At 40.3% G+C, this 13609-nt stretch overlaps 3 protein-coding genes across 3 annotated transcripts in view; 1 reads left to right on the plus strand and 2 right to left on the minus strand.

Annotated features, from left to right (window-relative positions):
• LOC129762563 (protein glass) overlaps positions 1–13210 on the minus strand; it is a 38305-nt gene extending 25095 nt beyond the window's left edge. Inside the window, exon 1 of the mRNA XM_055760956.1 lies at positions 12575–13210. The gene's annotated coding sequence lies outside the window, so the exon portion shown is untranslated. The remainder of the gene's footprint in view (positions 1–12574) is intronic.
• On the plus strand, positions 1554–4830 carry LOC129762565 (putative nuclease HARBI1). Its single transcript, XM_055760990.1, has 4 exons — positions 1554–2001; positions 2066–2498; positions 2562–2706; positions 2768–4830. Exons 1-4 carry the CDS (start codon positions 1889–1891, stop codon positions 3025–3027), a joined length of 951 nt encoding a protein of 316 aa, XP_055616965.1. The 5' UTR covers positions 1554–1888; the 3' UTR covers positions 3028–4830.
• LOC129762566 (uncharacterized) lies at positions 2968–4845 on the minus strand. The gene is made up of 3 exons (XM_055760991.1): positions 4752–4845; positions 4515–4698; positions 2968–4448 (listed from the first exon to the last, which is right to left on the minus strand). Coding segments are annotated over exons 1-3 (744 nt in total). The 5' UTR covers positions 4754–4845; the 3' UTR covers positions 2968–3890.
• Positions 13211–13609: the final 399 nt, after the last annotated feature.

Below are 13609 nucleotides of genomic sequence, written 5' to 3' on the forward strand. Positions count from 1 at the left end.
TGCCGGGCCTGTTGTTCTTCTCCGCAGAAGACAAATTCAGCGTTCCGGAGGAGATTCGCAAGCAGAAACTATCCAAGTTTGCCAAAAAGTACATGTACTTGGCAAGCGATCTGCTCTTGCGGAAAGCGGAGCGCCCCCTTACCAGGGGTATGACTAAAACCAGTATTTTTGGAGTAATTATATCCAGCAGTGTTTCCACTTGTTCAGGTGTTATTCTCAACACTGCTATGTATTATCGAGGATCATCGTCGCAAAGTTCCTTCAACATTGTATTTGTTGCTCCTTTTATTTGCATCCAACTCCTGGCCCAAATCCTTTTGCCACTCTGCTTTTTTCAGATAGTACCTTCAGTTCGAAGAAATTCAGCACAAAGTATTTTTATACACGCCCAGCGTGTATATCGCGATAAAATTGTGTAATGATGAATGCAACTGAAAACCTGAGACGAAAACTGCCAATAGAGAAGTCGATTTCGGATGAATCATCTGTCAAATTCGGACCTGATTGCTGTTTCTGATTATTTGATGCACATCTGAAAAATATCTTGGCATCCCTGGTAAACCCATATTGTAATATCTAGTTTCTCACCAGCAGCTCATACTGTTCGAACGGACAAGGCGAGTCAACTAATTGTCAAGCGAGTTCACCTACTCAGTAGATGCTTACTGTTAAGTCAGAGTCCTTAAGAGTCCAGTTGTCATATCTTGTCTTAGGTTTGTTTACAAAAACATCCACCCTTGTGGCACTTCATATATCGTGCGGCACTAGATCTGCAGTATTCCCAACAAATGTAATTTGTACTGCATTTTCATGAATTTTAATATGTTTGCTACCCCAAGTATACCTTGTTTATTCATAAAATGGTTGAACCGCCTGAGAGTGCTGGCCGTTCGAGCACTCCCATTTTTTCAACTGTGGCCCCCAACCCCCAACAACATCAACTGTGAGCGATCGAGCTATTTCCATTAGTACTTCCGTACATGTTGGAAGCGTGACGAGGCAAATGATTCTTCAAAACCACCTCGATGTAATATAAAGTAACCAGATGGTCAGAGGTCACAAAAAACAAAACGTTATGTATATACGTTATGTGAACATAAATCATAGCTTAGCGAGTGTATTATTTTCTTCTGAGTATCGGCACTCAGTTGTGATTTTTCGGTGGTTTAGATTTTGTTTACGCCCGAAAATCACTCGCTCAATCAGAGCATTTACGCCTGGCAAACACGATTAAAATTCTACAATTTTCTTCAAATTACCGAATGGAATGCTCGAAAATTCCAATTTATTTTTCATCGATTTTAAAGTTAACGTAGGCATTAAAAAAATGGACTAATTTCGGATGGCGATGAAAGATAATTCATAGGAAAATTTTTTCTTTAAATCTTACGTTTATTAAGTCTACAATAAAAATGATTCAAGGCTGTTGATTCGCAGCAGCAGCACTGTCAAGCAACTTGATGATTTTTCCATACTGCAAGCTCCACCCCACAGCGAAGGAGTTGGACATCCTGAGGCACTTAGTGTCCGCCAGATATAGCCGATCTGGTATTTACACTATCATCTCTTTTCCGCTCCTTAAGCCGGGAGATCCAAGCAACCGGCCAAACGGTGGAGAAGAATCTGGCCAAAATAGGTGCCTATTCTGTATTCCGACGGATTTCTATTTCGTTCGAAAGTGATATTTCGATCGTTTTCGAATTTACCATTCCCTATTCCAATCGTTTTGCTCGTTTCGAACGAAAGTGTTAGAAAATTTCGAATATGCATCGATCTGTCAAAAACCGATAAACAAAAAGAAACACCGTATTAAATAGCGGCGAGTGCGAGTTAAATTTCAGTTAATTTTTGATCCTAAGAGAAATTTGTGAGAAAATTTTCTCGTTCAATGGATTCCGTTTTGTTACCGATTTTGGCGGAGCAAGAAGAAATTGGAATGCCTTGCTACCATCGGCGAAACCACCGAAAATCAACCGACTTCATGAAACTTTCTGATGAAGCGTAAGTATCCGTCTCAAAAATCCCATGTTTGTTTCTCTTATTGATTAATTTTGCCCTTATTCAGATTCATCAAAAGTTTTCGTCTAAGTAAGGAAGCTTTTCGGTACGTTTTAGAGGAAATTGAGAACTGCCTTACCACAAGGAAAGGTGGTCTATCCACGGAGGTGAAACTCGCAGCATGTTTGCGATTCTTTGCTGAAGGAAATTATCAACATGGAGCAGGGCAAGATTATCACATTGCCATAGCACAGCCCACATTTTCCAAGGTGCTGACTGAAATGCTTAACATTCTGGAGCGGACACTGTGTAAGAAATGGATTTCCCTAAATATGACGGAAGACGAACAGCGGCGTGCTAAACTACACTTCTATCAGAAAACATCAATTCCGGGTGTTATTATGTGTTTGGATGGAACCCACGTAAAAATTATTCCACCTAAGCTGAATCGAAATTTGTTTTTTAATCGGAAGGGATTTTATAGTCTCAACGTTCTGATTGTAAGTATTATTAGTATTTGAATTAACAAATCAATGAACAAATACTCTTTTTTATCAACATAGGTTTGTGACGATCAGCAAAGGATTCGTTTCGTTGATCCTACCTTCCAGGGATCTAATCATGACTCTCATATATGGCGTGTAAGCCCTGCAAGAACTCACTTTGAGCAGCTTCACCAAAATGGTGAAGTTAATACTAAGATTCTAGGTAATGTTCAACTACAATATTTTAGTATACTTGTATGTACTGTGTGATAAAATATTTTCAGGTGATGCTGGTTATCCATCGGAACCTTGGTTAGTAACGCCATTCAGAGCAGCGGAGGAAGGGAGTTTGGAGAGCGATTTTAATCGCAGGCATGCCTTGGGTCGTGCTATCGTCGAGCGGACAATCGGTTTACTAAAAAATCGGTTTAGATGCATCCTTGGCGCGAGACAACTTCACTACAATCCTACTAAATGCGCTCAAATTATAAATGTATGCTGTGCACTTCACAATATATGCTTAGAATTTGGTCGTTCTCAGTAGTTATAATATGTTATGCAGCTGTTTACATAATAAACTTTTGTTTAAATTAATATTTATGACTGTTAAATTTCATCTAACTTGTTTGCAAATGCTCAAATAAATAACAACCACCGGAAAAGGAAGTGTCTTCCTTACTTAACTATGGTTTCGGCAGAATTATTTACTCTTATTCCTGCCAACACTTTGAGAACATGTCATTATCGATTTCTCGTAAGCAGGCCAAGTATTCAAATAACCATTATTAATACTTTTTGCGTTGTTTTAACCCCTTGCTGTACGATTTAATTTCCAACAGCACGGCCCAAAACGAGCACTTCGAGTCGTTCCGCTACTCTGCTGAGTGTGGGTATCTAACATGGGTGCCCTATGATGAGCAAATACATGTTGTGTTTAAAATAAAAACGAAGGAGTTATTACTACGTACTAACTCGTTCGTTTTTATTTTAATTATAATATTCAAATTATATTTTATATTTTTAGCTCATTCAATTTTTTTTTAAATAACGGAAATTTTATAATCTTCAGTTGTCGGTATCCTCATCATATGCCTGAAGCTATGTAATTATTTCACATCGAGAAACAACGAGTGAAGTTCAATGTTGTACGTGAAGGGGTTAAGGAAGTTCCATAAACTATAGGCGAAATTCGTGAATTTTAAAAAAGTTTATATAATTTTGATGCTATTCCAAACAAACTTCAAAGAAAAAATTAAGTAAGATTTTTCTTCCATGGAAAGATATAAAAATACGATTAGAACTTTTTTTCATTTTTTTATACTTGAGTTACAATATAAAGATAAAAAATCAGATCACTGATATTTTGAAACATTATTCTAATGTTCTGAAATATACGCAATCTGCGTTTCAAGGATTTGTCGCTATTGATTTCTCCAGCGCGATCTTCTCCATCTCGTGGTTATGTCGTTTTTGTTCACTCAGATGTTCTTTGAGTGTGGCATCCACGGAAAGAATCGCTCGAGCTGATTGGCGCTGATAATGAACCAGATCACTCAAATTCTTGTTTGTGTTTTTTAACAGGGATTTCACATTGGTGTGAAATTTGTTTTGTTGCTCGACTTGCAGCTCTAATAGCCTCGTGGTAGAAGGTCTGGATTTTTTCGGCTGAGAGGGCTGGAAGTGAATGGTATTATTGATACCGTCACACTCGTCGGAAGTACCATAATATATAAAATTTTCCTGGTCTGCAGCTTGAGGTTCACCCGAAGGCGAACCCAACTGTGTTCCATGAGATGAGGTACCCGGGATTCCTTCCACGGTCGCAAGTAACCCAGTTAGTAGAACTGCCTGCTCCTCCAGCTCGGACAAATTGATAATTTTATTGGGTCCTCCACCTGTCGCCCTCTGCTCCCGTTTGTTGTGAGCGAGTTTTCGCTTTAATCCGGACTTATAGTCCGCCCAAACCTACACAGAAAACCAGGGCAAAAATAAGACTATAAACATATGTTTCGGATTCGTTTTAGTATATACCTTTTTCCATCCACTTCCATCGCGAATAGGCGGTCCCAAACTATTGACTTCTGCCGCCAGATCATCCCAGTAGGGTCCGGAATTTCCTCGGGAGAAACCCTTTGCTATGTCCGGCTCTTGCTCCAGAAGCAGCACAATCCGCTCGAACTGATTTTTAGTGGTTGTTTTGTTTTTGTTTTTTTCCCTGTTGAACGTTAAAATTAATTTAAAGAAAAAAATGATTAAAAATTAGCTTACATTTTTGCAGTTCACCGCTCATCCGCTGCGGAAATTATTCACTCCTTCATAAACAAAGTGGGTTTGACGTTTGGTTTGATTCGAATGAAAGATGTTCGAAAACAAAACAGACCGAACGAAAGGTATTCGAATTTGAAAACACCTCGAACGAAACAGGGAATGGAATTTACCAAGTCGTTCGAAATATTTCGAATCGATTGAAATACAGAATAGACACCATAGACATTTTTAAGCGGAAGCGTCAGACGAGACCGGCCGTATCTGAGCAGCAGGCAGTCACCCAGAAGGTGTAGCTTGAGGTGTTGGTGAAAAACTTTACGTTCCCCAGGTAAGCGATGACGTCGAATATATCATTCACATCAAGTTCTCGAATAAGGTCCTTCTCTGACAGACGTGAAGGGAATGTCCAAGCCGCTCTTCGAGTCATATGGTGAACGGGGAGATATATAGTACGAAGTGCTTGCCGGATTTGGGGAGGTGATGTGGTCTTTATGCCGAACCTGGGATCAGCCCATTATACCAAAAGATCACTGGAGGATGGATCGGCTGAAGATAAACATTGTCGCGAAGACCACCAACCTTCCCAACATTCCTCAGCTGCGCCCGATAGAAAACTTTTGGGCGAATGGCCAAAATAGAGAGACAGAAGACCACCAAAGCCACGAAAAGGTACGCCGATATACATCTTTTCATTGGCATTGGTTCAGGTTCCGGCCAACTTCCGTAAGTCCGCCTAGCGCTTCATTTACGATACTTCATCAAACAACTCTGCCTCTTCCTGTCGAGTATACACTAGTTCTTCCGGCTTATTTAAAACGTTAAGCCCTGACCGAGCTAGGGGACCAAAGATGAACTTGAACTGACTCACGTTGGTCCCTGCGGATCAATAGGAGACTTTTATAAAAATCATTTTCCAATTTTGTTGCTGTCGCTTCCAGTTGACACTCTCTAAACAAAAAGACCAATGTCGGTGCGATGAAACCAGCTCAACGTATTAACCTTTAGATGCATTAGAAGCGCTCTTGAACAGTCTGCCAAATAAAAGTTTTTTTGAGATTCATCCATTTAAGAAAATCAACATGATCAAATTGTGATATTGAAATATATTAATATCGCGGGACATTTTCGTTTCTTTTTCCAAATGCGGGACGTTTCGCGGGACGTCATCTTACGCGGGACATTCTGTTGAAATGCGGGACTGTCCAGCGTAACGCGGGACGTCTAAAGGGTGTGTCACATCAAATTGCATCACGGAAAAAACGCTGTAGAAATACGCCCAGTAGACCGATCCTTTTGAAAATTTTAGACAGTAAAATAAAAACTATTAAACAACTTTTGGCATTTTCTTTTTATTCATACTTCGAGCCCAAGCCCGTATGCTCGCACCTTCCTCTTTACCCCGTCCATGAGGTTCTGTACAACGTCAGGTTGTAGTTTTTTTAAACAGAAATCCATTTTCTCTTGAAGTCCGCCTCAGATTTGACAACTTTTGGGTTCTTCCGGAGGGCCTGCTTCATAATCGCCCAATATTTCTCTATTGGGCGAAGCTCCGGCGCGTTGGGCGGGTTCATTTCCTTTGGCACGAAGGTGACCCCGTTGGCTTCGTACCACTACAACACGTCCTTTGAATAGTGGCACGAAGCGAGATCCGGCCAGAAGATGATCGGGCCCTCGTGCTGCTTCAATAGTGGTAGTAAGCGCTTCTGTAGGCACTCCTTAAGGTAAACCTGCCCGTTTACCGTGCCGGTCATCACGAAGGGGGCGCTCCGCTTTCCGCAAGAGTAGATCGCTTGCCACACCATGTACTTTTTGGCAAACTTGGATAGTTTCTGCTTGCGAATCTCCTCCGGAACGCTGAATTTGTCCTCTGCGGAGAAGAACAACAGGCCCGGCAGCTGACGAAAGTCCGCTTTGACGTAGGTTTCGTCATCCATTACCAGGCAATGCGGCTTCGTCAGCATTTCGGTGTACAGCTTCCGGGCTCGCGTCTTCCCCACCATGTTTTGCCTTTCGTCGCGGTTAGGAGCCTTCTGAACCTTGTATGTACGCAGGCCCTCCCGCTGCTTGGTCCGCTGGACGAATGAACTTGACAAATTCAGCTTATTGGCGACATCCCGGACCGAACTTCTCGGATCACGTCTAAACTGCTTAATTACGCGCTTGTGTTCCTTTTCACTGACGGAGCATCCATTTTTGCCGTTCTTCACCTTCCGGTCGATGGTTAGGTTCTCGAAGTATCGTTTTAGTACTCTGCTGACCGTGGATTGGACGATTCTCAGCATCTTACCGATGTACCGATGTGACAACTCCGGATTCTCGAAATGAGTGCACAGGATTAATTCACGACGCTCTTTTTCGTTCGACGACATTTTTCCAAATTTATGAAAAATTGACAGTGAAGCATGGCCAACGTGATCTATACACTCTTATCTGATTATAAGCGAAAGCTGAAGATATAATTCCTAAAAATTAAATTTCTACAGCGTTTTTCCCGTGATGCAATTTGATGTGACACACCCTTTAGTCAGTTTAATGTAATATCATGTGTTGATTTACACGGAAGGCTCTATGAAAAGGAATTTACTTTTCCTTTGCTTGCTATACCTCCCAAACCCCAAACAATGAGCGTCGACACAGCCTCGAAAGCATTCTACAGGCAGTTTATTTCTCGTACTATCAGCAAGATTATCAGCATAAACACGTTTATTTTGCTGTATAAATTAGTGATTCTGTCTTGAATGAGAAAGAGCTTTTGGCCTGGAAATAAAATGTCACATTTCCCCTGTCGAAGCAAAAGATATTAACTTCTTTTGACTCTTGGTTGATTTTGACGCACCGTCTAACAATGTACACGTTATGTCTTGTATGGTTGAACACGTTCGTCGTCCAACGTGACGTTTCTAAGTTCCTTGTGGGACCCAACTTGCGAATAAATTATAAAATGAAGATCAAATCTAGTTTGTAGACAACTTTTTCATGCTCTAGCAACATTTTCTTTAATTTGAAGATGAATTAACAACAAAAACACATGCCAAAGTCATATTACACAGTGCATTCAAAAAGTTCCGGGACTATACCCAAAGTTAATTTTTAGCACATGTTCTGGCATCCCGATTTATTACATTAAATGAGCTGAAAGATAACATAAAATTTTCTACTCCCCAATACATGTATATCATTTGTATAATATATATGCTAGAGTCAATATGAGGGAGCGAAACAGGAGACACATTTAAATGAAAGCATATGAAAGCTTTTCGTATAGTTTGCCAAATACACGGCCTAGACAGAGAAAGATATATTCTCGTTCATGTTCTTCTTTATCGTCTTAGAAAACACCTTCTAACTTCATTTTACGATGAGGTGTAATACTATCACGCTCATTTATAATAGCGCTGGCTGGCATATGGATAGCGTGGTCGTGTAAAGTAACTTTACATTCTAGCCAGCCTTGGTTCGATCCCCATTGACGTCGTATGAACTTTTTTTTTGCACAATCCCAAATGAAAAGAGAAAAGAAAACAGAAAGAGATGTCTGCACGCATACATACAAACCATTTTTGAGCTTTCAAAATAGCTCATTATTTGCGCATTTGACTCTCATGCACAGGAAATGGCATCTTTTCTGCCAAAGATGACATGTTTTCTGCCAACGCTAGTTTCGGTGTACCGCGCGCTAAAATCGGGAAGTGACGCTATCTCTGCTCCAACGCGCGAACTACTTTCCGTTAAATTCTGGCCAGCTACCGTTTCTACCGTGAAGTAGCTAGTTCTAGCGATTAAGTAGCTAGTTCTAGCCGATAAGAGTAACGCAGTGACTTTTTGTCGCGTTACAATTTTAATTATGGAGCAGAGAGCCGCCATCAAATTTTGTGCCGATTATTGGCACGGAAACGGCGCGTGCGGCCCGACCAGTACCGATCTGGAGAATGGTTGCGCTTCATGACAATACGCTCGCGCACACCTCGATTTTGGTAGCCCAGATTCTAGTCAATCGAAAGGTGACTGTCATCACCCATCCCCCCTATTCTCCGAGCTTCGCCCGGCAGCCTTTTTCTTGTGTCCCAAGCTAAAGACGGCTATGAAAGGGGACCGTTTTGACGATGTTCCAGACTTTCAACAAAGTGTGACGCGTATTATGAACTCCATACCGGCTGAGCAGTTTAAACGCGTCTTCCGACACATCTACCAACGTTCAAAACTTTGCCATTATGAATGAAACTCGTTTTTTTATGCATGGCCACCACGGGCACGTTTGCAGAAGTCCAGACGCTGAACGTAATTTTCGACGGTACGGCCCAATAACGCCGCCTAAACCGCACCAAACTGTATTTTTTTCGGGATGCAATGGCGACTCCTCGAGTGGGGGTGGATTGCTGCCGCATATTTTGCTTATTGACGAAGCCATTCAGCCAAAAATGAGCCTCATCGCTAAAGATGATTTTTCGATGAAAATCCGGATCATTTTCAACTTGTTGCTCAGCCCAATTAACAAACATACGACGCTTCTGGTGGTCAAGCGGCTTCAGTTCCTGCGTCAATTTGATCTTGTAAGGATGTAGGCCAAGATATTTTCGCAAAATTCGCCACTACGACCTCACAGAGATGCCTAACGCTTGAGAACGACGTGTGACAGACAGACTTTGGGTCTTCCTCAATTGATGCGCTAATGGCAGCAAAATTCTCGATACTCAGGCACTTCTTCGTCTAACTGACACGGGAACATGTTGTACTGTGCCTATGAATTCAAATTTATCCACTAGACGCTCAATTGTTGATCTGGCAGGACAATTATGCCGACCATAAATTGAACGTAGCGCTCTTAAAGTTGAGGCCATTGACTCCGAATTTCGGTAGTAAATAATAATCTCGACTCGTTGTTGGATCGTATATCTTTCTATTGTGAAATGGCAAACCTTACTGAAGGAAAATGTCAAGAGGGCGGGAAAAAATATGTCGTCGTTTGCTGTCCCTATCGGTCTACTTTTGTAGCGTCCCTATTAAAATACCCTTTATAAATTAATAAAAAGTATAGTATAAACATAATACTAATATGGTTACAATTTTATATTTTTTCTTCATATCCTATAGTTATACTTAGGTAGGGTTAGACAAAACATTTTTTTCGAGATAAAAATGAACCTCAACATTTTGAGACATTTAGCATCATTTTTTTTTTGAAAATCCCGATGGAGTACATTATCCCCTCTTGAGATTTTTCAGGTTTCAAAAATCTCACAGTTTGAGACAATATTTTGCATAGGGTATTTTATCGGACAAATCAACATTTCGCAGAAGGCTCCCTATGAAAAATCGAGATGACCATTTTCATTGGCATCATAAACCATCCGTCCTACCTTGTATTCCGAAAAAAGATTTTTTTCCAGAGTCGACTTTTGTCAAAAAAATTTATTCGAGATGACAGTAGATCTCAACGTTTCATGCAATTTGAAGTCAATTGGCACAAAAAAAAAATTCTTTAAACCCCGATGCCCCGAGGGTAAAAAAAATCAAACTTTAAGCGCTTTGAGGCACCTCTAAATCATGTCCGATTGAGCTGATATTTTGCTCAGGTCATTTTTGTTGGCCAATAAATAAAATGTACATGGTCGGTTTCTGAAATTTCGGGAAGTTTCTGAACCATGGCCATTTTCGCGGCCACCCTAATATAAATAGTCATTTTATACTTTAAAATTTCTTGTAACATTGTAACATTTTCATTCGTTTCTCCTAAGTTATCGGTTTCACACACCCACCTCATTTATTTCTTCTAAAAACATTAATTTTTGTATTCTATCAAAAATTCGAGTTCTACTAAAAAAACGGTCAATAGACATTGAAGAATGGTTCATGAATGGTCGAAGAAACATGGAAGGTCTTGCAAATAGGTGGAAATCCTTAGAGTGTCGGTTTTACCCTACTTGATGTTATTCGAATTTTTTGATCATGCAGAACTTCCTGATCCCTACTCAACCATTTTTCTACAAATTTCATAATATTTCCGTTGAAACTTCCTCATGATAATATAAAATTTTTCACCCTTGGTCCGAAATCTGATCGAATCAGGTGTATCCGACCGGAACGCAATTTTGCATTCTGCAATCCGATTCAATCGGAAATTAAACATATTTCGTTCGTTTAACGTTTGTTTTGTATTAAGACAAGGGTGCCACAATTCGAGTCATACGGATAGCAGAATGCAAAATTCGAGTTCGATCGGATCATGAATCGTTTGAATCCCGGAATATACATATTTGATTAAACTGAACAGACGTCCCGCATTTCAACAGAGTGTCTCTCGTTAAGGCGCGTCCACATTATGCCGAATGATGCCGATCGGCCTGTACCAGGCCGCATATTTGGTTTGTTATGTAATGTGGACGCCCCATCGGGTGCACGATTCCGTCACTAACACGTGAAGTACAATGCCGTCAATGCGAATTTACTTCGTTTTTTTGGTTCGACTTTCTTTGATCCTGACCGACTTGTATCGGGTTGGATTCGGCATGATTCGAATCGGTTTTCGGCACGTCGGCAAACCCGGGCGGCACGTCCACACTTATTCGGCTTTGCCGGGCGGCCAAGGCCGATTGGCATAATGTGGACGCGTCTTTAGGTTACGTCCTTCGAAACGTCCCGCATTCTGGCCGGGAGATTTTTTCATCAAAAATATTTCTTCCGACTTTCACTGTGGTCACGCCTATTGTAGAGTTTACCACTCAGAATACATTCAAGGCGTGTTACTTGGCATAGAAATCTCAACTAAGTACTTGTAAAAAAATTACGCAAGTAATAATACTACGTTGAGACGGCAAATGTTCCACTGGGAATGTTAAAGCCATTCAAGAAGAAGAAGATGTTAAGAATTTCACGAATAAATAAAGTTCGTTAAACTATGGCTTAGGTTCACATAGCGTATATATATAAAGTTTTTTTGTGTCCCGCGTTAGATCTCTGACCATTTGGTTACTTTATATTTGATACATTAATAATTTTCATTTAAAAATGTGCCTATCCGCCTAAAAACCTTTATGATCCATTCGCTTCAGAAAAATCGAACATGAAGCTCAATTCCGTCAACGCGAATTGCGGATACCGTTTGATTTCTGATCGGACTTGCCGAGTAAGGGCTTGCACCTTAGCAATCATAGGTGCCAATTAAGTATTGAGTATGAGTAGACTGTACACTTTGTAGTTGCCCTCCGTTGTAGATCATTCTCATTATCAGTGGTGCCAACTATGCAATGCAACCGAAGGTAGCAAATTTCTTATAAGGTTCATATCTTACGTTATTTACGTTACTTACGATACGTTACTGAGGAAACAAACAAACAAACCATACGTTAAATATTGAGAATTGAATCAGGTTTACCATTTGTCAAAATTTATCTCATTTTGATTGCCAGATAACAAACATACAAATTCCGGAAAAACGCTTTTGTTTGATGTTAAAATAATGCGCCGAGTACAAATTCACTGATTGTGCATCAATTTTTAGCTCGAAATCACGTCTATGTCTGAAATACTCTGCCGTATTCACCTAATTTGGTAATTTGCGACGTTTATCTTTTGCCAAAAAACTATAAGCGAATTGAGAGGATATTTTCGATGACATTGTAACTTCTCAGTTAGTGTTACGATATAATTAAAAAATCAACTCAAATCAAGACGAATGTAAATTCGCATCTGTATATGACTATATAGTTTTGTGCATTCCTTTTTTGGTGCTTCATAGTTTGAATTTTTTAAACTTTGATTTGTCTATTTCGAGACAAAAAATCAGAAATTAAACGTTAGATAAACTCAATCCAAGTTACACTTACCCAGTATGTAATTGTAGACAATGAAAAATTAATAATGAAAAACAAAACAAACTCAACGGTGTGAAGCAGACTACGATGTATTGTTGAATTTCAATATCATGAACAAATTCTTAACTAGATAGAGCCTCTGATCATATTTTAAAAACACTAAAATATGTTTCCATTCACACACTTATATCATAATAAGTAGCACTTGTTTCCCATGACTTTAGTCATACTGTTGTTGTTGTTGCACTTGGGTATCTTTTTAATTTTGCCTGACATCACTGTTGCACTTTATTCTTAAACTTTTTGGGGAAGAATAGCCTCATCCTCACTGAGATCCACAGCATCCAATGTGTCAGCTTGCTATTATCACCATCCAACAGCATATCTATTCGGTGCTGGCGATCACCGATCGGATTCTCAGAACGGAACCATCGCGTATAAGTAAGAAGGCATTCAACGGAACTCGATGCTTATGCGTAAGGTGAGTTCTAGGAAGGCGGAAAAGACACTTCGATAGCCCGGCGAAGGAAGGAAACGATATTGATAGGCTGAGGGTACTTCGTGGACTGATCGAAACTATAAAACTTACAAACTATCAGCGACATTATGCGACGACGACGGACCGTCCAACCAACGACCGCAGCACCGTCAACACCAGGAACCTTGCTTGGACTCCTCGTTTTACATAAAAGCATACACAAGAATACGCGCCTACCAACATCACTCACTGCCATAGCGAGAGGGTGGAACAGACAAGGATAGCAGCGGCAGACACCCTCTTTTGGCTCAACCTCAATCCCATCGAACCAGCCAAAACATAAGGAAAAAAAGGGCACAGATAGGCCTCGGTGCATCAATAAATGCTAGGGGTGCTTAAAACCGATGCATTTCGCACATTTAGAATGTGGATTATCTTGTGAATGAAAACGAGAAGTATGTGATTGAAGAATATTTGTAGGAATTTGAAAATATGGATTCAACAGCGACTCTGTTGAAAATTTCGTTCTGACATTGCTTTAATTAGTTCCAATTTACACGTGCACGTTT

The sequence above is a fragment of the Toxorhynchites rutilus genome, chromosome 1 (assembly GCF_029784135.1).
Source record: "Toxorhynchites rutilus septentrionalis strain SRP chromosome 1, ASM2978413v1, whole genome shotgun sequence".
Lineage (NCBI taxonomy): Eukaryota > Metazoa > Arthropoda > Insecta > Diptera > Culicidae > Toxorhynchites > Toxorhynchites rutilus.